General features: G+C 37.3%; 1 protein-coding gene across 3 annotated transcripts in view; it reads left to right on the forward strand.

The window, feature by feature from the left end:
- The window catches only part of pias1a (protein inhibitor of activated STAT, 1a), a 35685-nt gene extending 9491 nt beyond the window's left edge, over window positions 1-26194 (forward strand). For all 3 annotated transcript variants that reach the window (XM_056756491.1, XM_056756509.1, XM_056756501.1), the window contains exons 2-14: window positions 4617-5055; window positions 17280-17364; window positions 17511-17558; window positions 17697-17787; window positions 18937-19071; window positions 19665-19770; window positions 20453-20526; window positions 20910-21070; window positions 21659-21789; window positions 22551-22737; window positions 22864-23003; window positions 23085-23125; window positions 23215-26194. In XM_056756491.1, the coding sequence (XP_056612469.1) occupies window positions 4617-5055; window positions 17280-17364; window positions 17511-17558; window positions 17697-17787; window positions 18937-19071; window positions 19665-19770; window positions 20453-20526; window positions 20910-21070; window positions 21659-21789; window positions 22551-22737; window positions 22864-23003; window positions 23085-23125; window positions 23215-23505 (1929 nt within the window). In that variant the 3' untranslated portion in view covers window positions 23506-26194. The remainder of the gene's footprint in view (window positions 1-4616; window positions 5056-17279; window positions 17365-17510; window positions 17559-17696; window positions 17788-18936; window positions 19072-19664; window positions 19771-20452; window positions 20527-20909; window positions 21071-21658; window positions 21790-22550; window positions 22738-22863; window positions 23004-23084; window positions 23126-23214) is intronic.
- Window positions 26195-26905: the final 711 nt, after the last annotated feature.

Raw genomic sequence — 26905 nt, forward strand, 5'->3', positions numbered from 1 at the left:
AATGCATTACTTTGATTAAACAGCTGAAATAATGAAAGTTTTTTGTCAAAGATTCCGCCCAGATTCCTCTCAGAACAATCATTAAAACTGCTAAAACATAAACCTTCTTGGATTCTGTACTTTTTTCCAAAGGTGTGTAACAGAGCCACCTGCTGTATAACTGTACAAACACTGATTGCCGTAATAACACCGTCTTTGGCGGGGAACCATTTTTTTTTTAAATGACGAGATAACTCGTCAATGGCGGTGAAAGAGTTTAGATACAGTCTTACCTCACTGTTGTTTTTAAAAATGCAACTAGAATGGGCGTGGATGCTGTGAGAAGAAGAGTATGCGGGGCACGAGAGAAAGTGATCCGATTCCATATCTTAAAATATATTAGTCATAACCTGTTTTATACAGTCTATGGTCATTACATAAATCATACTTTCAAACCACAGAGGTATTACAGAAACCACTAAATGTAATATGAGCAAAATGGAAGTGTAACTGTTCTAACTGTTCTAGTAAAAGAGTTTGCTACTGTTCAGGTACTTACTCGCATTCATGACGAGCCGGCTTCAAATAGGTCCAGCATGGGAGACGGGCGCTCTAATGTTGCAGGGTTAACCAACCGTTTGTTTGCCATTGCATTCCAGTAGTCGGAAGTCCCCTCCGTCTGTTTGAGTTCCGAACAGGATAGATTGAGCTGTGATGGTCCACATGAGCTTAAATAACTATGAGACACCGACGCGGCATCAGTGTACTATCGTACATCGCCACGTCACATCCTTTGCCGTTGGCCAGATGAGGATTTTGAACCCGGAAGGCATAAATAGTGCAAAAAAGAACTAGTTTTCTCTTTTGTAATAACTTACAGTGGCTTACATTGTTTTCAATGATGTGCAACACAACCAACCCTGTTAACATCTAAATAAATGTTGTTTAGTGTTTCGTGGTGCTTTAAAAGACAAAACTTCTGGCTAAAACGTGCACGTTAACTTTCCGGCTTAAATCTGTCTGTGAGTCGGACTCTGTTTATACTTGGTATTAAGATGCGTCAATCTTTCTATCAAATAGATGAAATAAATGCACACTATTTACGCGACCGAGGCAAATAAACTTACAGTGAGAAGTATTTTTTATTTCTGCTCTGACATGCTTTAGAACAGTTTGAGAAGGTGCTTAAAAATAGAAAAATAATTAAAGCTATGTATTATTCCTTTGAATTAGACTACTATCTTGTACCCTGCAATAAACACTTACCCTGCAATAAACATAGACACGTCTTCAATAAATGTTTAATTTAAGCAATTTTCTTAAGCAATTATCATTATTCCTATTATTTAATTGTTATATTTTATGAGACGAAGGTGGAAAAAAGGAATTCTGCTAAATATATTGGCCCAAAAAAATCTGTGTAATATATCGGCCATCTGGTTGTGATTTCCAAATATCGGCCAGAGAAAAACCCATATCGGTCGACCCCCTTTAACTGCGGCCACTTGTAATAAAAGTTTCCAAAGAAACAGTATTTGCTCAGTGCTGCTGACAAAGCTCAGGAAATATTCAGGTAGACCATCAATCTGCAAATCCAACTATAGTACTTTGTAGTCTAATCTAACTACCTCTGATTGACAGTCATGTTGAGAACACATCTGTGATTGGTTACAATGGGTAAGGCTTATGTGTGTAAATAATGTGCATGGTAAATGCAAACCTTTTACACAGCAGAAGATCTAAATCGAATGCTTTATATTCAGCATTTTTTATGAATTGCTTTAACTGTAAATTATGTTTGTGAATAATTGTGCAGCCCAAAAATACACAAATATAAAACATTTTGCTTATTTTTGAGATCATGGACATGCAACAAAGCAAGTGTGACTCACAGAGTGACAAGTGACAGATCTGTAGAGTCTGTGCGCATGTGACAGATGCAATGTGCAAGCTTATGGCCAGGAGCCTAGAATCTCCAACTCCTCTTGTTCTCTCTCCTTATTTTATATTGTTTTTTTTCCTCTCTTTCTTAGACCTATTGATAAAACTCATGAGCCCAAACAGACATTTTATTTGAATAGTTTTGGATACACATGCCTCTCTTCAAAGCTGTGGGTTTTGCTCTCTGGTAAATGTGTAGGGTTGGCAATTGAAAATTATATTTCGGAATTTAAATCTGAAGGTTAGGTATCGGATCGGAATTGTAAAGAATAAGAATTGGATACTTCAATTCCTGTGTGCGTATTTTCAGAAATGTGCATGTGTTAACTTGTAATATGCTTATATATGAAAAATCCCTACTATAGTAAGTATAGTTTATAGGGATATTCCGGAAGCAAATTACAATTTCCCCATGATTAACTCGGCCTCAAGGCATCCTGACTGAATATGACGTTCTTCTTGAAGAATAAGGCAGTCGGTGTTATATATTTCCACATATAATTTTTCTTCCAAGCTGTAGAATGGGAGTGAAAAACAAGCCTCAGGTTCACTCGCAGCCGTGGGAAAACGTAGGTTGGACGTTAACGTTAATAGCGTTGTTAATAGGGATATGGATATATATTACATATATATTTAAATATATTAATATGGATCTCTTAAACTAATGCATCGATCGCTTCAGAAGACCTTTGTTAAGAGCCGTGTTGAGCAGTTCTTCGCCCCCTAGTCACTCCCATTCTATCGTTTGCAAGAAAAATTACATGTGGTAATTTAACTCTGACTGAAGAAAGTCATATAGAGTAAAACATGGGGAAATTTTGTTAAATCTCTGAAATATGTCTTTAACTGTAGTATTTGCATGTTGGTAATACAAATTGTAATAAATCAGACAAAACGAATGTTCGATCGAAATAGATAAAATTCAAATGATACCCAAGCCTAGTAATGTTTGTTTGTTTCGTGCATAGACTGTATAAAAGATGGACAGCATGACGCCGCTTCCTTCCATTGTAATTAATTGAGAATAAAACGTCCGGCGATGATCGGTGACATGTTACGCAAAAACGTCAGTTCGGAGTCTGGGCATGCGCAAATTAAATCGTCAGTTGAACCAGAGTCTAAAGTGGAGCGCAGTATCAAATATCGGCCATATTCCCTCATGACTCAATCGTAAATGAAGAAATCATGTCACCACACCCTTTTTTTAACATCTTAGTACTAACTAAATCCAGATTTATTAAAAAAAAACAAGACTTCAACATACATCAACTTTATAAAAACGGACTAAAAGAAAAGAAAACATCTTTGAAAAAAACAATTTTAGAGCGTATTTGGATTTCATAGTATACCTGTTCCATTAGTTTACATGGAGATGGCGGGGTTTACGACCTGTACTGCAGCCAGCCACCAGGGGATGATCAAAGAGCTTCACTTTTCAGGACTTGTGAGGCACCCCTGGTTTCGTGAGATATTTCTGTACGTTACCTGTTACTGACTTTGACAAGGAAGAATGATTTCTCTATGAACAAATGTCTATATTTGCTTTAGCTCTGGTGTGGTGGAGAATTCTTTGGTGTGGTGGAGATTTGTCATTATTTCTGCATTAGTCTCTGGCACTTGTTGGAATATGATGGATCAGTAAGTAAATTAATGAGTGATTGGACTGTTCTGGGTCATTATGAGAGAAATTCTTGTAAGCTGCAGTCACTGTATCTCTGTTGACAGACTCTGATTTGAAACAGTCTCATGCCTCATGTAGTATTATTACTGTAGCTGCCTCTCTCTCTCTGTATGTGTGTTCGATTTCATTTGTTTTGGAAGCTGAGCTGCTCATATCTTTGCCCTTCCCCCATCACTGTCTCTCAATCTCTCTCTCTCTCTCTCTCTCTCTCTCTCTCTCTCTTTTCTTTCTCTCTTTCTCGCTCTCTCTCTCTCTCTCTCTCTCTCAAATGCTCACTGTCATTTTTTCCCAAACCAAGCTCTCCTCTCATTTTGATTTTAAACATCAAATGCAACATGGGTTTGATGCATGAACTGGCAGGTTGCTTGACAGAAATCTCTTGTGAACTTCAGAGCAGGTCTTGAGGAGTTTATATGTGTATAGTTTTATTGTGGATAATTATAAATTATAAATAAATTATAAATAAATTATAAATTATAAATAATCTGCCTGAATAAGCTAATATGTTTGCTCTGAGGTGAACACACACTAAGGCAGATGTTACTTACAACCAACCTATGGCAGATTGCACTGAACAAAAAAAAGGAGGCACCAGAGAATGTGGCACTAAAGAATGTTGTATTGAAATGGTTTATTTAATTTCTGTTCATGTGTATTTTAGCGTTGTTTGCCATCTTTTGTTTATTTTCTCTGTCTCTGGAATGTGACACTTCAGTTGTATGTGTGTGTTTTAGTTGTGCTGCTCCTGCATATTTCATAGCTTAAACCATTACTGAACTACTCTAGCCTAAGGGAAAAGTATGTGTGTCGGAGAGTGGATAGCTTTCATTGGAAGTGTGTCTGTGTTTGAGCGTTTGTGTGTGTTCAGTTGTGTATATCATTGTCTGAGCTCTCCGAGTATGTGTATGTGTTTGTATGTGTTTGCCCAGTAAATAGTCTGGTCTGTGCAGACACAAGAGGTGTGATGTTGTCATGGAGTTCATTTCTGTTTCTGTCTTCCTCCCTTCTGCTATAGCAAATGGTGATGAGCCTGCGGGTTTCAGAGCTTCAGGTTCTTTTGGGTTACGCCGGTCGAAACAAACATGGACGAAAGCACGAGCTCCTGACCAAAGCCTTACACCTTCTGAAAGCTGGCTGCAGCCCTGCCGTCCAGATGAAGGTCAAGGAGCTCTACAGACGACGCTTTCCCACCAAGCTAGTATCTCCAGGCGAGCTGGCACTGCCCGGAGTCCACCCTGTCGTTGGTTCCCTGCCCCCAGGCCTCACTCAGCTGGGTTTTGATGGACACGGAGCACCCCAGTCCCCTTTGCTTCCCATTAGCCTCCTCGGACCCAAACATGAGCTGGGCCTGCCCCACCTCCCCACCAACCTGCATCCCGTACACCCTGACGTCAAGCTGCAGCGGCTTCCCTTTTACGACGTGCTGGATGAGCTCATTAAACCGACGAGTCTCAGTGAGTATGAGTGTCTATATGAGCTTATTGTGTAAATGTCTGGAGGAATAAAAGGGTTTATAATTTGATTTAAGAAAGATATTCGTCTTTAGAAATCTGTGTGTTGTATAGCGACCGTACAGATGCCTGCAACCATTTTTCAGTACATTAGCATTTTTATGGTGTTGACTGGTTTTGGCGTCAGCGTGTTCGTTTGCCTGAGGAGCGTTGTTCAAATAGACTGCCAACCTCCCAACAACCCCCGTCTCTATCTTTTCGTAATTTGTCTCTCTCATTTACATACAGTGTTGAAATCATGAGTACATACACCTGAGTTCCCTAGACACTTTCCTATTTAATAGTAAGGCCTTAGGCATTATAAGAGCACACACATGTATAAACAATACACTGCTAAACACACAGCGTTCTCATAAACGATTCCCAGACTGTTGTAGAGTATACGCTCCTGAACCACAGCCATGGTGCAAAATTAACCTTTTGTACTTTTGACAATAGAGAATTTACTGAGAGAATTTACTGACCATAAATGCTTATTGTTGGCTGTTCAAACATTGTTTTTACATTGTTTAATAATTAAAAGTTTTGTGTGCACAACAATACAGGAATTATTAAAGTTTTTTCATTATATGTATTTGAGTCAGTTGCATCATACATCATACCACTCTAAAACTGGCACAGAGACCTGCTATGAACTTTGAATCAAATTTCTATTCACAGTTCTGAAGGTTTGACCATAAAAAGAAAACTTTGCTTCCTAAATAAAATTTGATGGTTAATCTTTCAAAGAGGTAAAGAAACAGCTTCTAGGATGAGAGAATACCAACCAAAAGTTGCACATAGTCACATTCTTCATTTGTTCTACAGAAGAAATGTAGAGACAGTCAGTGTTTGCGGTGTGAATAATTTTTAATTCAGACCAAGTAACAATATTTCTTTAAGTAAGGTCAGCATGTGCCTATGTATATGTCTGATAGATGTCACAGTTTTTTTGTTTGCTTAATAGATGGTAATAATATATATTTTTGGCATATTTGGAGAACATAGTGTTCACTCTTTACACGCCATGCCCTTTTATTTGTTTTTTTTAAAAGCCATAGTTGATTTTGCCATTAGATTTTGTATGAGAAATTCTTGCCAAAGTTTGAGTGTGGATTAATTGCTTTTATTGATATAAATTGACACAAGGAGCTTGGATCAAACGCCACAGATTACAAAGTTTGTTTAACAGTCACACAGATTTTGCATTTCATATGAGAAAGGTAATATGCAGTACAGTCGGCAGAATCCAGAGCAGTGCTTACATGGATCATGTTGACCTTTATTCACCTTGCTTTCCATACTGTGAATTGGAGTTCATAAAGTAAGAGTTGCTATGCTGGAAACTTAAAAAAAAACTGAAGTCAACACTTTGTATCTAATTGTTTAGAGCACTAACTAAATAAACATACACATTCCCTCAAGCTGAACACTGTGTCTGACCAGTGTGAACATATTTGAATTTTTATTCAATGACGTACGTCTTTATAATCTTAGATGGCATTTCTGAAGCACCTTACCACGGCCATGTACATGTACCTTAAGTTGATTCAATGAATTCCTTTGCTTTGGCTATATTCTGTGCTGTTTGTTATGGATAATGTATTTTTTATTTGATTAATATTGCTGTATCTGTTTCACAGGCCTGTGCAGTGTTTATTCTTTGGCAATAGAATCTCTTCATCTTTTTCATTTGCATTAACAGAAGAAATGATAGGAAAATGCAATGGCAGAGAAATATTGATTTTTAGCTTTTATTTTAGGCTATGGTTTTGGCTACCTTGTGTAGAATATTCATGCATTAAAATGATGTTGCCTTTACTCACCCTCGTGCCATAACATACAAACACATGAGACTTTTTATCTTTTGCCAAACACAAAATGAATGACAAAGAATGTGAACTGTTTCTTTCTCGCAAGGTGACGTTCTTCAAAATCCAATCTTTTGTGTTACACCAAAGAATGTCACACAGGTTTGAAATGGTATGACACTGAGTAAATGTCACAATTAAAAATGTATATGATCTATGCTTTTATACCATAAACATGTATTCCTGAATGAACTAGTTGCAGGAAGCAGGTAATGAATATGTAATAATCACATTATCATAATTTCCATCATTATTCTCCACTTTGCATACATCCGTCATTATCTCTATCACTTGCCAGCATTCTGGAATATAATGGCATTTAGCATATAACTTCGACCCTTTTCTTCATGTAGATGATGCTGTTTTCTTTTATTAATTAGCAGAGGTGCTGCTGCAGAATCAGAGCAGCATGAATGTACTCCCACACAACATAAGCTGTGCGTTATGAACAAACAGCATCTCGGTCTCTGAATAAACACTGCGATATAGAAGAACGATGACTCATTTCTTCAGTCAGACTTCTTTGATAAAACAAATAGTATAGAAGGTTCTGGAGCTACGTGTATAGGTAATGTCTTGTTTTGATCATGTAAATAATAAGATCATTGAGGAGAGACCTATGATTAAAGTCTAAAGCCCATCGTTGAATGTCAGATCAATATCAAAACAGATTCCTTATACACATAATACGGCAATGTAGCAATTTTAAAAAGTAGTTTAAAAATACACTGCTAAGGCTACGTACAGTTTCTTTCTGTCTAACTCATTTTTGTTTTTCTGCATTTCTTTTTGTGCTTCTCTGTTTCTGTGCTCTGCATAAAGACTGAAAGGAATTTTTATTGGCCCGTATGTAAGGTTTAGAGTATCCTGAGCTGTATTTTCATTAAGATGATTCATCTACAGAGGCTTAGAATGGGGCTGTGTGTGTTGCGTTTAAAGCTACAGCACATACAGTCGTCCTTCCTACTGTAAGTTAAACTGTACTGTATCCTGACAATTAACTATGGGTGCCAGTTCCTGCATTTTCCTTACCTTTTCTTTCTGGGCTGTTACACACAAACTTTTTACATTTCTCACATTATCAGTATTTGCTATAGTAAAGACTACTGCTGGGCAATGATACAAAACTGAATCGCATTTCTATGATTAATCGCTATTAATTGCATTGTTAAGTGTAAAATTCAATAATGATTTCAAAAGCAGTGTATTGTGCACTTTTATTTTAAAAGAACTGCTGTACGAACAAAAGTGCATTAAGATTTATTGTAAATCTCAATTTAAACATTAATGGTGTCATGAATTAAGACATATATTCTAATCTGAGCGTTTGTTATACAAGAGGGAATCGTATTCAAGCGAACATCGTTTGAACATCGCCTTTGTTACTGAAATTACAACTTTCATTGACACCAGGCCTAGCGAACGCCATGATCTGGTATGCACCTATCATAGATAGTTTGAATACTGCCTCTACAGAAGAATATCAACGAGTACTTCTATAGGCCCGCCCACTGGTTTGTTCATGACAGTACTGAAGTGACACAAATTGCTTGTAACCAGATAGAGCGAGCAAGCAATAAACATGCTGTTGAAGATCACAAAATATTGTGCAGTCAGTGCCTGGTTGTGGAAGAACACAAAACAAAAAAAATCTTCCTTCAGATTTCGACAAAAGTAATGCGTGGTTTATTTTCAAAACTTTCCACTGCACGTGGGTAAAACTTTGAGCATTTGTTCAACTCATTTCACTGCGGATTCCTTATATCAAGGCCCAGGTCGACGCTGGATTTGCAGGGAGACTCAAATTAAAAAGCTGTGCTGTGCCGCCAATATTGGATCCGACAGGAATGGCGCTGCAATCTTATGTGAGAACATCACATTGTACTATGCGTCACTATTGCTTCACTATGTCAGAGATCGCTTGATATGTCCTGATAATGTGTAACCTAACATTACGTGTCTAACCAAATTCACAGAAGGCTCCAACTAAGTTTACTACGCAAACTGGTATCCAATCATAGCAGTGGTCATTTACTTCCAAGTCTTCAATGCAGCACGCTCATTAAAACCGAGCTTTTGTCAAGCCGGCCTCAAAACCCGGGTAGAAAATAGCCTATTACTTATTGATTTTGATGTTTTTTAATGTAAAAACAACGCAAACGCCATAAGTAGACGTCTTATAACAGTATAAAACAATAAAAAGGCCAGGTTATGACATGACCAGTTAATGTAATCAAATTAAATATAAACCCAAAGCTATCTGCCAGGGCATCAACGTTCTGTCTAGTTTGATATAGAAAAACAAGTTATAATGATTATTGATTTTATTGCTTATACATAAGCTCTCTTTCAACACAAAATATAGTGTACTGTATATAAAGCACATCTTTAACACCTGAATTATTCAATGCTACTTTTTTCGTTATCTTAAAGGACATGTTCACCTCAAAATCAAAATTGTATTATTTTTTTAGCGGCGAGAATACTTTGTGCTAAAAACAAACCAAAAAAACAAGTTTATTTGATAAATTAACCTCTGTCATGCGGCGTTCGGCGCACAAACCGAATGCACCGACGCGCTCTTGTTAACGTGCACCATAGACTGACAAGACATGTTGAACGTCATGTGGGTGAGTAAAAAATAACACAATTTTGATTTTGAGGTGAACCTTTCCTTTAACAATTCATAGGAGAACACAATTCCTTTAATATGAATGAGTGTTATGGGCCCGTCCTTTGTTGTTTGATGAACATTATAAACACAGATCTTTATTATGCTGCTGACCCTTTAAGAGCGCTTTATACAGATATACAGATCTAATGTAAGGTCTGTTTTGTTTCCCAGCTGTTAATGTTCATAAAACGTACTTCTTTTACATGTACCCTTGCTAATATGACAATTATTGTAATTTTGTGTTTATTTGTCCCTTTTAGAGTAAGAAGACTCTCTAGGTGTGCATGTTTAAACATGTTTTCTGCATAAGCCTTTAAACTGCATACAACCCACGAATATAAAAATAAAATAAAATAATACTTAAAAAACCTGTGTTAATGCACGATAAAATAATTGTCTGCGTTAATTAATAAATACGTTACTGTGACAATAATGCGTAAACTTGCCCTATTTAAAAAATAGGAAAAATGAGCAATAAATATAATCTACTTGCTGCCATTTGGTATCTTTAACATCTAAAGACTAAAAACACGGGCTGCGTGAGTACTGGGAAGGAATGTAACAAACAAATTTACAGCAGATACATTCAGTACATACATTTTATATCAACTACAAAATAAACACAGGCATACCAATCCACAGTTTACTCCATAATTGACATTTAGGAACTTATATAGTAGCAAACCTTTACTGAGCACCTTCCATGAAAAATGTGTTTTCACACCTGATTTTACCAATAATGACATGAAAAACCTTCTGATTTTCGTCTATCAAGTTTCACTTAGAGAAGGAACGTAAAAAGGAACCTTGAAAATGTATTTAATTAACTAGCAAACTCATTATAACTACTGTTGCAATACCATAACCATGAAATATGATCTGATTTCACATCATCACCAGTTCCACAAAAAGTTTTGGCTGCAGTTAGATTTAGGCTAACTATTTCTTAACTCCGTATCCAGAAACCTGACACAGCCTGGATATCTGATGGAACAGCTTTGTTTCACAAACACACTGACATCACTATAAATCACAAAGTATACAGCCAACCAAGCAGTCAACACAATGATGACTGTAAAGCATCCTACTCTAAAGGACCAGTGTTTAGTTTTTTGGAGGATCAACTGTCAAAATGCAATATACATAACTATGTCTTCACATGTGTATAAAGACTTATGAATGTGCGATTTTTATCTACATACGTACACCACAGATCCCCTTGCATGGAATGTTGTTGACATGTAACCAAGTTGTTCCTACAGTACCTCTAAACAGATGCACTGCTCTTCAGAACGCGTTTAGTAAATACGATAACATGTGAAAACATGACGTCATCTTAATCCCCTCTCTGCTTAATCCTGTATTGGCCTCCGTAGTGCTTTGAAAGGGAGGGGGGGGGGTGGATTGAGCCGTTGGTTGCAATTTGCAACCTCACTGCAAGATGGCACTTAAAATCACACACAGTACCTATAAGATGAATACAAAATGTAAAAAGACCCAAAAAGCTTATTTAGCCTTTTAAGTATCCTAACAAAATCATTCATAGTTTCTCATTTTTAGGTAATGTTAGCCTTTTTGTTATACATGTGTGTGTGTGTGTATATATATATATCGGGACAGAATAAATGTAATGTATTTCTTCTGTACAATTTGTCTTTACTTAATAATAGCATACTTGCCAAATAGAGAACAGCAGTTCTTTTATCTCCGTACACGTCTACAGAGGGCAATTTTTGCTTGTGTTAATTAGGTGCAGAGACTTAAAGAGTTAGGTTTGTAGCTAGTTAGAAACGCACACAGACCTTCATGTCCACTTTGCATCCAACTGGAAATCAGATGATAAAGACTGCTGTGCTATTTTTAGAGCAGACACGGGGGAGGGAACTTGTGCTTGTGCTCTCTCTCTCTTTTCACTCTCTCTCTTCGCTCTTCCCACTCTCCCTCCCCCTCTCTCTCTTTCTCTCTCCACCCTCCCTCTCTCTCTCCCTCTCTCTCTCTCTCCTACCTCCCTCTCTCTCTCTCTCTCTCTCTCCAACCTCCCTCTCTCTCTCTCTCTCTCTCTCTCTCTCTCCACCCTCCCTTTCTCTCTCTCTCTCTATCTCCCCCTCTCTCTCTCTCTCTCTCTCTCCAACCTCCCTCTCTCTCTCTCTCTCTCTCTCTCTCTCTTCACCCTCCCTTTCTCTCTCTCTCTCTATCTCCCCCTCTCTCTCTCTCTCTCTCTCTCTCTCTATCTCCCCTCTCTCTCTCTGTCTCTCCCCCTCTCCCTCTCTCTTGCTCTCCCCTTCTGTCTTTCTCTCTCTTGCGCTCTCCTTCTGTCTCTCTCTCTCTTGCTCTCCCCTTCTGTCTCTCTCTTTTTCTCCCTGCCTGCCTCCCCTTGTCAATCTCCCTTTGTTTCTCTCCATCTCAACACCATTTTCTGTCTTTCTCTTTTTCCCCCCTTCTTCCTTTCTCTCTTTCTTGTTCTCTCTCTCTGTTGAGATTGTAAATGTCTCTCTCTGTCTCTCTGTCTCCTACTCTCATACCTCCCCCGTGTTGATTGTGAGAATGGAGATCAGGCTAATTATGTGTCGTCGAGTCGATTCTCCAGGTCTAATTGCACCCCTGCTGTTTCATGTTAAGGCAAGAGAGAGATGCGATGAAGGTGGAGGAGAACAAGAGACAGGCTGAATAAAAGCAAAGCAGAACCGAAAGAGCCAGAGGAAGGTGCAGCATGTGAGAGCGGGTAGCGGCACATGTTTGCCCTCTCATCAGCTCAGCCCTGGTCAATATTCAGAGTTAAATGGAAAGTAATTAGCTTCGTAATGTTGCCACAGACTCACTGATCCCGCACTCATGTTCTCTGGAACACACACATTCTTTCCTTTTTTTGCTTTATGCTGATGAAACTGTGGAAAGTCAATAGACCTGTCATTCAGGATGATGTATTGTACGTGAGAAAGAAAGGAAAAGATGAATATAATGGAGAAAATAAAGTGAACAGAGAATGAACACAGTAAGGAGGGGGAGAACATGCAGCAAGTGTCGAGAAAGGAAATGCTAATATCACAGACAAGGGCTGCTAAAATCATAATCACGGTTATTCCAGCCAATATTGAGATCCCAATTATTTAACACGATTACTCGCTAATGTTTGAAACAACATCGTTTTACCTCAATTATTTTAGTTTTGTAATTGTTGAAGGCCAAAATTGATGATTACGATTAATTTTCCATTAATTACACTTTGACAAAAAACGGACGCAGTTTTTGGGAGACAACAAACTTTGTAGGATTTCTGTATAATAAAATGCACAATCCTAAAGTAATAATATCAAATAAATGGAGAAGTGATGCCTCTTTATAGAACATAATATAGTTACTTTATATTCATTTTCATGTGTCCATTTATGAGGAATATGTAGCGTTATGGATGTGACAATCCTGAAAATGGCAGTTACCTTACTATGAAAAATCATGTACTAAAAATAAATAAATGCTTTACAAATTTGAAGAGAGATCTCACATGGGTGTTAAAATCTGTGCTGTTACCTTAGTAAAAACTCCTGGTAAAAACTTACTTTTTTCGTGGTATTTTTGACATTTTCACAGATTTGCCCATCTGTTTGTCTATTGTTATAGCTGATGAAAGACTTGGTATGATTAAATGACATGAAATCCACTTGGGCAGGAGAGATCAAGAGTGGTGTGAGTGTATGTGGCTGGTTAGTTTTCCATTGCATGAAAATGTGAACCTCTGCACTCAGAGACATTTAATTAGTGGTGTGGAAACATGTGGCTCTGTCGGGTTTTTGTGGATGATATTTAAGGTCTTATTAATATTAAGATTTCTGAGCCAGTTCTTTACCTATATTTAATGGTCCAGTGTATGAAATGTTGCGGCATCTAGCTGTCGGGTTTGAGAATTGCAACCAACGGCTCACTTCACCCCTCCCTTCGGAGCACTATAGTGGCTGACACGGGACTAAGATGTCATCACATTTTAGCTTCTTTGCCGACGGAGTTAACGTATTTAAGGGCTACTGTAGAAACAACATGATTTTCTTGTAAGGGGATTGTGGTGAATGTAGATAACTAGTAGATAACTAACTATAAATAGCTAATTCTGAGGTAAAACAAATATAGCTCTTCATTATGCAATGTATTTCTGTCAATAGATCCTATAAAAAATTACACACTGCACCTTTAAAGATCTGGAGTGGGATTTATAGCGGCAACTAGCAGTGAGTTTGAGAATTGCAACCAATCTCTTAGTCCACAGAGACATTAGGACCCGCGGTAGCGTTACTAAGGCTTTTAGCAGAGATACTAAGATATCTACTGAGATCCTTTACAGCAGAGATACGTTGGAGAGAAAGATTGTCTAAAAATCACCCCCGAGGAAGTTGCTTTGATTCGGATCAGTATGTGAGGAACATTGTTTTTTCTGGTTGTTAGAACCAAGATATGCTGGTGTTGTTGTTGCAGGGCCGGCCCAAGCCTTCAGGGGGCCCTAAGCAGAATTTTATTAGGGGGTCCCTCTGTGCAACCAATATGACTAATTATTGTCGATCCTTGATTATTTGCACGCTATAAATCTGAAACGCACATTATCGATTGTATTTGTTGTAGCTGTGTTATTTTGCTTACATCATACCAATGTTTTAACCCTTCTACGGATTTTAATTGTAACCGTAGAAAAACCCACAGGAGTGATCGGGTGTTAATTTGTACTTTAACATTCAAAGTCTTGCAGTACCAATTGGCATACTTAATGTGGTGTACTGAAAATTAGCTAAATAAACCAGTAGACAATACATTTACTGTAAACATGTTAACCACTTTAAAATCTTTTGGTTAGAAAATTTAGCAACGTGCAAATAGTGCAATAACATCAACTGAAAATAAAATGACTAGCTCACCTTTACATACCACCTCAATATTCCACTTTCCTCCTCATAATTTGTGTTTTCTGGCGTATCTGGAGGCAAAGTCGTTTATGATATCACTATAATATATCTGACAGGCGATTTCGTTGTTAATACTAATTAGTGCAAGTCCAGTCAGTCTTTCTTGAGCCATGGAAGATCTAAAATTGTTTTTGATCAGTTTGAGTTAAAAAAAAAAGCTCTGTTGTTGACTGAAAAGAATGTTATTTTAACTTTAAAAAACCCTTTTTCAACAACAACAACAACAACAACAACAACAAACAGCAGTTATTTAAACGATGATACCTGAATGTAAGTAATGTTAAACTGTTATCAGTACCAAAGTTAAAAACAGAAGCTTATTTTTTATTATCAGTACAAAGTTTATGAAACGGAATCTTATTTTTATCACAGAAATATAATCCAGGAAAGTTATTTTTAAAACCAGGTGAGTAATATGTTGTGTATTATAATATATTAAGATTGCAAAGCAATTTGCAGATGTTTAATTAAACATACTTTCTTGCTTGCTTAATTAACTAGACAGCTAACTTTAGCTAGCAATACAGTTTACTAGGCTAGCCTGTTTAGTTTATATTCATTTTCTCATCTTACCCATATCTGTTTTTTCTCTTCCTCAGTTTTCTGTCTTTTTCTTTTCTCTGCACCAGAAGAATATGTCCTTTTTTGTGACATTTTTGAGTTGAAATTCTTCAATCAATTTCAATTACGTCAATCAGTAATACTCTAGCTGTGCATGTGCTGCAGCAGCCTGTTAACATAATATTGCCTTGTGGTTTTTTTTTTCATTGAATAATGCATTTTGTATCATTACCCATATCCTTTGAAATAATATAAAAAACGATGTCAAGATTTTTATATAATTTTTCAATGGATATGGGTAATGATACAAAATCATGGGCAGCCGCTTAGTTCGCTGATGCCTTGGGCATGTGTTGTTGTAATATTATCGTCATTGTTTTTCTGGGACCTGTGTGCTGCTTGAATATATATTAAAAATGTCCCCCCCTTTGTAAATTCAGGGATAACCTGACTACGTACTGGAGGGTAGAGGGAGAGGACATGTCCATTTAGGGACACTGTACAAAACACGGTGGCGCAAAATGGCGACTTAAATGTATGTAGGCCCACTCTGTATGTAGATAGAAAAAGCTTATTCAAGTTCAAGTGGCTTTTATTGTCAATGGAACAATATACAGTCCAGTACACAGTGAAATAAAACAACGTTGGTTATGAAGCTGGTGTTGAGGGACCAGGTGAGGTTCTCCGCCGGGTGGCCACCATGGAATTTGGTGCTCCTTACGATCTCCACTGAGGAGCTGTTGACGTACAGCGGAGAGTGATCACTCTTTGTCTTTCTGAAGTCAACAACCATCTCGTTGGTTTTGTCAACGTTCAGAGACAGGTTGTTGACACTACACCAGTCCGTTAGCCTCTGCACTCCCTCTCTGCATGCTGACTCATCATTTTCACTGATGAGACCCAACACGGTTGTTACATCGGCAAACTTGATGATGTGGTTCTAGCTGTGCGTTGCTACACAGTCACGAGTCAGCAGTCTGAACAGCAGAGGACTGAGCACGCAACCCTGTAGAGCTCCAGTGCTCAGTGTTGTGGTGCTGGAGGTGTTGTTTTCGATCTAGACTGATTGAGGTCTTCAGGATCCAATTACAAAGGTAGGTGTTCAGGCCCAACAGGTTCAGCTTCCCAATCAGGTGCCGAGGGATGATAAAGTTGAATGCTGAACTGAAATCTATGAACATGGTCTTGATGTGCTTCATGATTAGCCTCTCAAAGCACTTCATGATGATGGGTGTGAGTGCAACATGGCGTGAATAATTAATACAGGACACAGCAGACTTCTTCGGGCACTGGGACGATGGTGGTGGCCTTAAAGCAGGTGGGAATGACTGCACTGCTGAAACATGTTGAAGATGTCAGTAAGAACATCTGCCAGTTGTTCAGCACATCCTCTGAGCACCCTGCCAGGATGTTGTCTGGTCCAGCAACTTTCCATGGGTTAACTTATGTGAGCTATCCTCACATCAGCCGTGGTACGGCACAGCACCTGGTCGTTTGGAGTGGGGTGTTTTTTCTTAGTGTCACATTGTTCTGCGTATCGATCCGAGCATGAAAGCTGTTCAGTGCATCTGGAAGGGAGCCACTAGGTGTTGTCCTGTAGTTGGTGATTGCTTGGATGCCCTGCCACATGCGCGGTGTGTCTCTGCTATCCATGAAATGATTATGGTTTTCTGGGCATTTGCGCTTTTTGCCTCTTTGATGACTCATGACAGTTCGGCCCTTGCTGCTCTTAGCGCCACCTTGTCCCCTGCTCTGGTCACGAGTCTTTAGAAGTGCGCGCACCTCTGCAGTCATCCACGGTTTCTGGTTGGGGCATGTGGTGATGGTCTTGGAGACAGTGACATCATCGATGCACTTGCTGATGTAGCTGGTCACTGATGCCGTGTACACCTCCAAGTTGGGGTAGTCACAGTCAGTTGCAGGCTGCAGCCCCCCTAAACATGTCCCAGTCAGTTGTCTCCAAACAGTCCTGAAGAGGTTTTCACCTGCTTCAAAACTGGTTTTGATCGTCTGATGAGTGGTCTGTATGCTACACAAACATTCGCCATGTATGCTTAGTTTTGAATATGTATATGTGTGGTACTGTGGGCTGTAAAAGTCAGTTTTACCAAAAGTTTGCTTTCTCTTTCTCTGCAGCTTCAGATAACAACCAGAGGTTTCAGGAAACATGTTTTGCCTTTGCATTGACGCCACAGCAGGTCCAACAAGTCAGCAGCTCAATGTGAGTCAGTTTCTTTTGTATTATTTTCTCCTTGTAGCAATGCATATTGTAGATAAAATAGGAGTTCCACTAAGAAACTGCTTCTTTGCTTTTAAGTAAAACTCATGTACTATCTAAAAGTTTTATTTACTTTATCTGTTTTGCAGGGACATATCGGGGACCAAATGTGACTTTACAGTGCAAGTACAGTTACGGTAAGATATTCATGTTTAGTTCCAATACACTGCGAGCCAAATGATTTACTAAGAAGTTTTGAATATTCCATAAATAAAGGAAGATGGAGGGCCGAAGAGAAGTAGCCTCCTAACTGTTGATGTTTTAAATATGAACAGGTTTTGTCTATCAGAGACAAGCTGCCCCCAGGAGGACCACTTTCCCCCTAATCTTTGTGTTAAAGTCAACGGAAAACCATGTAATCTCCCAGTAAGTACAGCTATTTCAGTGATCTGTTTATCACTGAGACACATAATACAGTATCATGTGGTGGACATATGAAATGGGGATGCAAAATCTCATATCTGTGTTTGTTTTAATCACTAAAAATCATTGTTCTTTTTATTGAACACTACTCAATGTGCACAATAACAAGCAAACAATAATATTCTTCTGTGTCAAAAGTAACCTTCTATTTGTTAAGATAATAAGTCAAAAAAGTCTTTATTGTGTTTTTAACACTTAAAAACTTTTTTCAAATTGCTTTAATATATATTAAGGTGTCATGGACATTTAATTTAACAATGTTCTCTAAGGGCCATTTATAATGTTAGCAACATTTTTACCCTTCCTGTGAAACATTATTTAAATGCAGATCATTTAGACGTGTTGCGTTAAATACATGTATTCAAAGCAAATATTCAATGATTACAGTTTTGTATATACAGGTGCTGGTCATATAATTACAATATCATCAAAAAGTTGATTTATTTCACTAATTCAATTCAGAAAGTGAAACTTGTATAATGTATACATTCATTCCACACAGACTGATATATTTCAAGTGTTTATTTCTTTTAATTTTGATAATTATAACTGACAACTAATGAAAACCCCAAATTCAGTATCTCAGAAAATTAAAATATGGTGAAACGGTTCAACATTGAAGACACCTGGTGCCACACTCGAATCAGCTACCTGAATTTGGGGTTTTCATTAGTTGTCAGTTATAATTATCAAAATTAAAAGAAATAAACACTTGAAATATATCAGTTATATGACCAGCACCTGTATATATATTTTAATGAAACGTTTATGCATACTGCATATGCTTAATAACATAACGCCTGTTTGTTTCTACATCAAAGTCTCATCCAAAATAGCTGCACCACCTTTTATTTATTTGTTTTTCTCTTAAAAGACTGCTAAATTAGCAAAATCGTTGGCATCTGCCAAAACACACCTGCCAAATATTAAAGTTACTTTATGAATAATTACATTATGACCTTGTGATTTTTTTATTTATTTTTATAATTCATGATACTCTTCGGACCTATAAAAAATCTGCATGTTTTAGTATTTCTTCAAATATTTTGGTGGGCTACATTTTCATGGACTGTTCTTATTGTTTCTCATCAGGGATATCTCCCTCCTACCAAAAATGGCGTGGAACCAAAGAGGCCTAGTAGACCCATCAACTTTACCTCACAGGTCAGACTGGTCACAACAGTCGGCAACACCATTGTTGTGTCCTGGACCTCCGAAATTGGACGGGTAGGGCAAAGATTAAATTATATTAATTGAGATAATTAAGAAGTTAAATGTGAAGATTATCATGATGAAGAATATGGTGAATTTCCTTTTGATATCTGCAGGAAATACATCTGTGACCAATGAATGGTCTTATCTACTAGATAATTAAACACCTGCTGTTGTTTATCTTTGAGAAAATACATGTCCATGTATTCCTAACATATTTTTTCACTTATTAAACATCACTGCAATAACATTTAACATTTCAGGTGTGACGTCATTTCTTATCATACAATTTGTCTAAGCATGCCAAAAGTAGTCTGCGTTGTCTTTTGAGAATTCCCTAAATTTATTACTCTTGTTTGGGAGAGAATTTTTTATTCTATATCCTCACTAAAGCTTCTGCACTCTTTATTTTGGAAACTGGAGTACTAGAATAACCTCTCATTGTTATTATATGGTTAATGCACCAACATACCATACTAAATATCAGATGTTAATAAACTAGACAACATCTATAAATATCTGTTTCTGACACATGTACATGGCGTTTCATGATTATGTTATTAATTATTGAATTGGAGAATGAAATGTGTAGTAATGTTTTTTTTCAGAGTTACTCTATGGCAGTGTACCTGGTCAAACAGCTGTCATCTACAGTTCTGCTGCAGAGGCTTCGAGCCAAAGGCATCAGAAACCCAGATCACTCGAGAGCACTCAGTGAGTAACAAAAAAAAATTCTTAAATCTATTAGGACTAAGTTGTGCTAATAGTAGTATATCGGCGGTGCTGGTCTTATCAGAATTAGTTATCTTGTACCCCACTGTATATACAAGAGTGTGTCTGACTTCATTAAGCATCGATCAGACTCATAATCACTGACATATGCAGCATCTCAGTTGTGCTTTCTGCTGATTGTTCTTTGTTTTAGTCTGCTCTTCAAACTTTCCATGTAAATTTTTTCGATTTTATACAGCAAGCTATAAACTGTCTAAGGAAGCTTGCTAATGCTGAAAGAATGCCCCAACGCCCCTGTTGTAAACATGGTAACAGCTAATCAGCCTGAGGCAGAGCAACCAAATTCTTCTGCGTAGCCAAACTAACATTATACTCATGATGTAATTTAAATTATTAGTGTTTTAGACAGATGCTGAGGTTTTATTATTGTTAGTTTACTATGACTTGTAATCTCAGTGGATGTTTGTCCTTTGATCATATCGGTCATCAATAAATTTAAACAATTACATGAGCGTTGTACTGTGACAATTACATGGGTGCTGCTGTATTAAATCACAGCCAGTTCACCCACACTTCTACAGTTGTCTTAACAGTAGAATTGTGAATATCTTTTGTGTGTAGTGTGTTGCATGTGTGGTAACGTGTTTTTGATCATGTCCCGCAGTAAAGGAAAAGTTAACAGCAGACCCTGACAGTGAAATCGCGACTACCAGTTTAAGAGTATCATTATTATGTCCGGTAAGCATTTTATTTATCAGATCACTCAGTCAAACACACACAAATACATCCAGTCATTTATACGTTTGGTGCTTTGATGAAATAGAAACAATTACATCCGTATTTTATTGATCTTGGGCGTAGATACATTTAACTGCTATTCATTTTACAAAAATCTAAATTCATAACATAAGAACCTGAATGTAGTATTGCAAGGTTAAATATTATGCAGTAAAGCATCTTTTTATTTCTTTAATGTGGTTGCTTTAAAGAAAGTGTTTAGGCCTAAAAATTTCCATGCAGGGTGTTTTGCGTTTTGCCTATATATCAGTGTGTGTGTGAGTGAGTGAGTTCTTGTGAATCATTTCCTTATGATTGTCTTCACTTCTGCTTGTATTACACAGTTGGGGAAGATGCGGCTGATGATTCCGTGCCGGGCGTTGACATGTTCACACTTGCAGTGTTTCGATGCCACACTCTACATCCAGATGAATGAAAAGAAACCCACATGGGTTTGTCCTGTTTGTGACAAAAAAGCACCATATGAACACCTCATAATTGATGGGTATGTGTAACACGAATGCAAAACAGTCAAACAAACTACAAATTCACTCTATTACCCTATTCTGTTTTTAACTATATACTGATTAATAACACAGTGACTTATAAATATGAGCAGTACAGATTATTGTTGCAGATTCTCATTACAAATTAGTGGTGCGGTTTTTCTGTATTCTTTCCGAAAATGGTTTAATGATTATATAAGAATCTGTACTACAAAAAAAATATATCTTGATATCGAAAAGCAAATATAAACTAACTAAATATACAGTTTTCATTATAAGTTTGACAGTGGCATGAAATTATCCGATTATGTATCAGTGACTAGAGTCCTATTCTCCAATTTTACATTTATTCATTTGGCAGACGCTTTTATCATATCAACATTGTGTCAACACGCTAAACAGTACTGTTAGATAACATGGCCATGCTACTAGGAAGATTTAAGCTGGAGTAAGCAAAGGAGAGAATGAACAATAGTATTATTATTTATTAAGTTGTCAGCATTTTACCTTTTTTAATACAAATTTTTCTCTTTTGCTTTTTCTTCTGTTTGGACCTTTTTCTATCCCTGCACTCCTGTGTTCTTCAGGTTGTTTATGGAGATTCTGAACAGCTGTTTAGATTGTGATGAAATTCAGTTCAAGGAGGATGGCAATTGGGCCCCCATGAGGTCGAAAAAGGAAGTGCAGGAGGTGTCTGCATCATACAATGGCCTTGATGGTAATTTTAATTTACTGTCGACTATCTCTACATATCATTTAGAAACTGTTTGATATAGTGTTGTCCAGAAGTCTAATGAAATCCCTAATTCTTTATTTTTTATTTTTGGGCCCTGTTCTCATCTATGCCTTGTTATCAAAATCACTTAAAGGGTAGTTCACCCCAAAATGAAAATTCTGTCAACATTTACTCACCCTTTTGTCATTTCAAACCTGCATGACTTTCTTTCTTTTGCAGAACAAAAAAGAATAAATTTTGAAGAATGTTGGTAACCGAACAACAGCATTTGACTTTGTGTCTGGACAATAGAAGTGAATGGGTACCGTTGTTCAGTTAACAAAATCCTTCAAAATATAATATTTTGTTTTCTGCAAAAAAAATAAAGTTATTCAGGTTTGAAATGATAGGAGGCTGAGTAAATGATGAAAGAATTTGTATTTTTGGGTGAACTATCACTCTAAGAAGGATTTTAATACCAGATATTTAATACAATAAAGTGGGAGTTATTACGGTAACATCTAATTGTTTAGGAGGTGATTGTGACTGTCAGACACTCATGATAGTTAATAATCTTGGTTGTTATTACACCTAATATGTGTTTATAAGTTTAACATACAACCTGAAACAGTTTTCTGCTGCCCCCTGCAGATAACAATTTAACATGGAGGTTTACTTTAAGGCAGTTTTTTAATGAACTTATTTATAAATCACTAGACTTGCAATACAGTTTTTTTGATAGTGTGTTTTTGACATGTGCTCAGGGGGGTGTCGAACAGCGTTACTGGAGCAGAACCCTCAAACAAACGGCAACAGTGGAGGTGGAGGTAAAACAGTAGAGGTGATCGATTTGACTCTTGACAGCTCATCGGAAGATGATGAGGAGGAAGAACCCCCACCGAAGAGAAGCTGTCCTTCACTCTCCAGCATGTCTCCTCCAATCGATAAAGGGTAAATTATTATTTTAGTTATTTAATAATTCTCATGTTCTATGTTTGTTTCCATTTTATTCCTTAATATCAGAAAATGATATTTCTAAAAGTCTGTCCTCTGATATTTGTTTGTATGTGCTTTTAGAGTGCTGAATCTCCACAGACAAGCATCTCCTGTGAGTCGAACTCCCAGCATTCCACAAGTGGACACCAATTACATTCCTCCACCTCCCCCCTTAATTCAGGACTACTGCCACTACTACACAACGCCCACTGAGCTGTCAGGTACACAATCACACATATTAATAAAAAAAATGTTCATTTAATCTCAAACAGTGGTGATAATTAATCTCTTACGTTTTCCAGATCTCAACTTTTTCCCTTTTTTACAAGGAGAGAATCATCAGGTAACACACATGCTTCTCATGCTGCTTTTATTAACTTTATTAACTATTAATCGTTTAATGTATAAAATATTTTGCTTTGCATCTTCCAGCACTACAACATGGTAATGGCGGCGGCTGCATCAGCATCTGAAGATCACGACCTCCTCCTGAGTCGTTTTCTGCCGTACGGCTCATCTCAGCTCTTCCTGGACCCTCCCTCAACGCCGGTCAGCAGCACCCTTCCTCCTATCAACGTTAACGGCAGCAGCACGGGCAGCCTGGTCTCCTCCAGCAGCCTGCGGGAAAGCTTGGGACACCCACCCGGCCCACATCCCACCTCTGAATCAGGTCCCACGTCTGCTATTTATGGCCCCATCCCAGACGTGATTTCATTAGACTGACACCGGGACCAGACCCTCACAAGAGAAACAGACTTAACAGATTTCCAAACAATGGAAAAAACATGACATACAGGATGACTGAAGGGTGTTTTTGTAAACGATGATGATCGTTGCCGTGTACAGAGAACAAATATATTTTTTGTTTCACTTTTGCATATACAGTACGTCTATCTGTCTAGCTATCTAATGAATATGTACACTTGAAAGAGGTTTTTTCTCGGCTTGCTAAGTTACTTCCAGTTTTATCTCCTTTGGAAACTGAAGATGTTTTTCCCTCACAGCTCTTTGAAGTACAATGACAACTTTTTATATCCCCATCATATTCTGTATTCTATATAATGTCTGATTCCACAGGGCACAATGGCTGTGATGGTGGAGCACCACCATGATTCTTGGGGTTTTTTGCCCAGCAAAACTTGACGTGTCTTTGCCAGTCCACACCACGTTGAACCTCCATTGCTGATGACTGTGTGATTCTTATAAACATGTAGGATTGCCGTATGTAGTGCTTTTAAGTTACATGAGGTAGATGAACTGTTAAGAAGCATTACTTCAACGTCAAGCTACCAACTGGAAGTAAAAGCATCGTCATGGATTGCCAATATCTGACCTCATTATTCATACCTGATATGTAATTCATGACTTTAAAGCTTGTAAAAACATTTGCATCCTTTTTGTTCATATTTGTCTTGCTCGATGCCAAAAGAACACTGTTTAGTGTTGAAGTTTTTAGAGTGAGAGCTTGTGAGTTCAGTGAACTTAAACGTACACCATGTATGGGAAGTAAGCATTTATTCTTTCTTTGTGGCTATGCTTGATTGTTCGTTCTCTCCTTTTCTTTCATTCCCCATTCCCCCATACAAACATTTTCCATTGGATTGTTAAGCAGTTGCTTAGATAGTGAGGTGTTGGCATGTATTCTGAACTTGCTCAAAAAAATTATTTAGTAATGGTGACTAAGATCTGTCTCAAAGTGTCTGTATTTTCATTATCATCAGAGTTCATATTATTCTCCGATCCCCTTTCATATTCGATTGTTGTCTAATGAGTCATTTGTTGTTAGGTACTGTGTGTTTTGTCTCGGAGCAGGAGGTCCTAAAGCCACTATTTCTTCTATTGTTCTGTCACGTGTGCCTTGTTTGTGTTTTGCGTGTGAAAGACTGGGTCTTGACACCCACGTAAAGGTCTCCCGTTTCACGGATTCAGTGTTTGTAAACAACAAATCTGACTAAGTAGCCAAGGTTGGATATGTCTATCATGTGCTGCTAGAGGTTAATAGAGGTCGTTTGTCAACCTTTTCCTCAAAAAGTGAAGTATTTGAGAAATGTAGGACGGAAGATGTAGTATGTTGAATATGAAGTAATGTGTTGGGAAAAAACCTAAAGAGTTTTACTAGACATATCTTTTTATTTCTATTTTGTGAAACAATCTAGCGTTTGTCTGTTTTTGTGTATGAGTAGCACTAAGCCACCGTGGCGCTCTCAAGGTCCACGTGCTGACCCGACATCCTCTCAAAGTCTAATTAGGTTTGTGATGGGGATAATTGCTTGTGACAAAATCGAGCTGTCACGTTTTGTGTTGTTTGATAGGCTGATAAGTTTCTTTTTCCATTCCCCTCTAAACCTCCTCTCGAACCAGATTTCCATCTGAAAGTGTTAGATATGCTTAGCGTCTATATCAGTTGATTGTCTCTTGCAACGGGTTTGACATGTTATTGGTCATGTCATTAACAAGATAGCAGCTATGGAGACGAAATACAGATGCTGTAAAATTCTCGTGAACAAACTGACCGTTATTGTTTGATCCTAACAGTGTTAATTGACGACTCTATTTAAAAAGGTAAACGTGGACAGTTCTCGTCCTTTAATGTATAAGTTGGATATGACATTATGTAATTGACAACGTTTGTTACCATGGTTACCATGTAACAGTCTGGGTTTATTACATTAAAGAACGTATAATAGTTTTCATTAATTGCCATTGTTGAATAAAGGAAAGGTTATGTGTGTGTATGAATGTGTGTTTTACAGTGTGTGCGCATGTTTTTGTTTATGATGTACGGCAAACAACATGGATGTTCTAGTGATGTGCATTTATGTGTTAAAGTGGAATCCTCAACATCGCAATGCACTCTTAAAAAAGGTGCTTCAAATGGTTCTTCGATGCCATAGAAGAATCTTTTGGTTCCATAAAGAACCTTTAACATCATTCTGTTTTAACACATGTTCTTTGTGATGAAAAAATGTTCTATAGATTATAAAAAAAGTAATAGAGATGGTTCTTTAAAGAATTTTTGGCTGAATAGTTTTTTATGGAACCAAAAGAGGTTCTTTCTTTGGTATTGATGTGAAGAACCATTTAAGCACCTTTATTTTTAAGTGTATTTTTGACACAGAACTGTACAAGTGGACTTGGTTTCCAGTTTTATTTTATTTTCCATTTCTCTAAGCTGACATCTATGATCACTGCCTTAAATTTCATCCACTCTGTGTCTGTGGCATGTTTTATGAGAGAGGGAGGAAAAAAGATTTTTAAGATGTGGAAGACATATTGTACAGTAGACCAATGTCAGTTTGTATAAAGTACTAAGTGAAAATATTTATTACATGCATTGAAAGAATTTGTTTACCTATTGAATGTTACATGTTTATGTAGAGACATTTAGATGTAATAAAATGCATTGAGTTAACGGTGGCCTTATTTTTTATTTTAGAGATACATTGTACATTTATGCTAGAGGCATGATGTGTAACAAAATTATGAATTTCTTACATTACAGTTTTGACTCCCTTATAATGTTTTTGAATAGCTTACGTACTTAAAAACATCTCCTCAGAGATATAGGTCAAGTCCAAATCAGTTTGTGGAAAGGTGAAGATCATTGGGTACCAAACAGGTGATTGTTCATATTTGTGGGTAGTCACAGCAAAACACACCTTTTGCATTCAGTTTAAAAAAAAGAAATTAAAATATTTGATATGGATTATATCCTTATTTTATGCTTCATCCTAATTTAGCACTTCTCAGGTTGTCGCTATAAATAATAAAACACACACTTAACATAAGCAAGTCCAACCCGAAAATGTTTATAAACTCGTAAATATGATAATTCCCCTTCAGGTAAAATATATTCTTGCATGATCTATAACTTTAGAAAGTTCAAATCAAAATAAAAAAAATGTAAACCATTCATCATACATTCATCAAATGACAGTATTAAAACGGTCAATATTACCATTCACACAAAGTACTTGCTCTTAAACATCATCTCTAAATCTACAGTTTTATAATTTAATCCACGTTCACTGCCTTCATCCAATATTACTGCAGCTCTTGTTAAAAAGTTAAACACTTTTCTAGTTGAAACACTAAAGCTTTGAAGTGATGGTTATAATGTGGA

This window comes from Triplophysa dalaica, chromosome 1 (assembly GCF_015846415.1).
Source record: "Triplophysa dalaica isolate WHDGS20190420 chromosome 1, ASM1584641v1, whole genome shotgun sequence".
Lineage (NCBI taxonomy): Eukaryota > Metazoa > Chordata > Actinopteri > Cypriniformes > Nemacheilidae > Triplophysa > Triplophysa dalaica.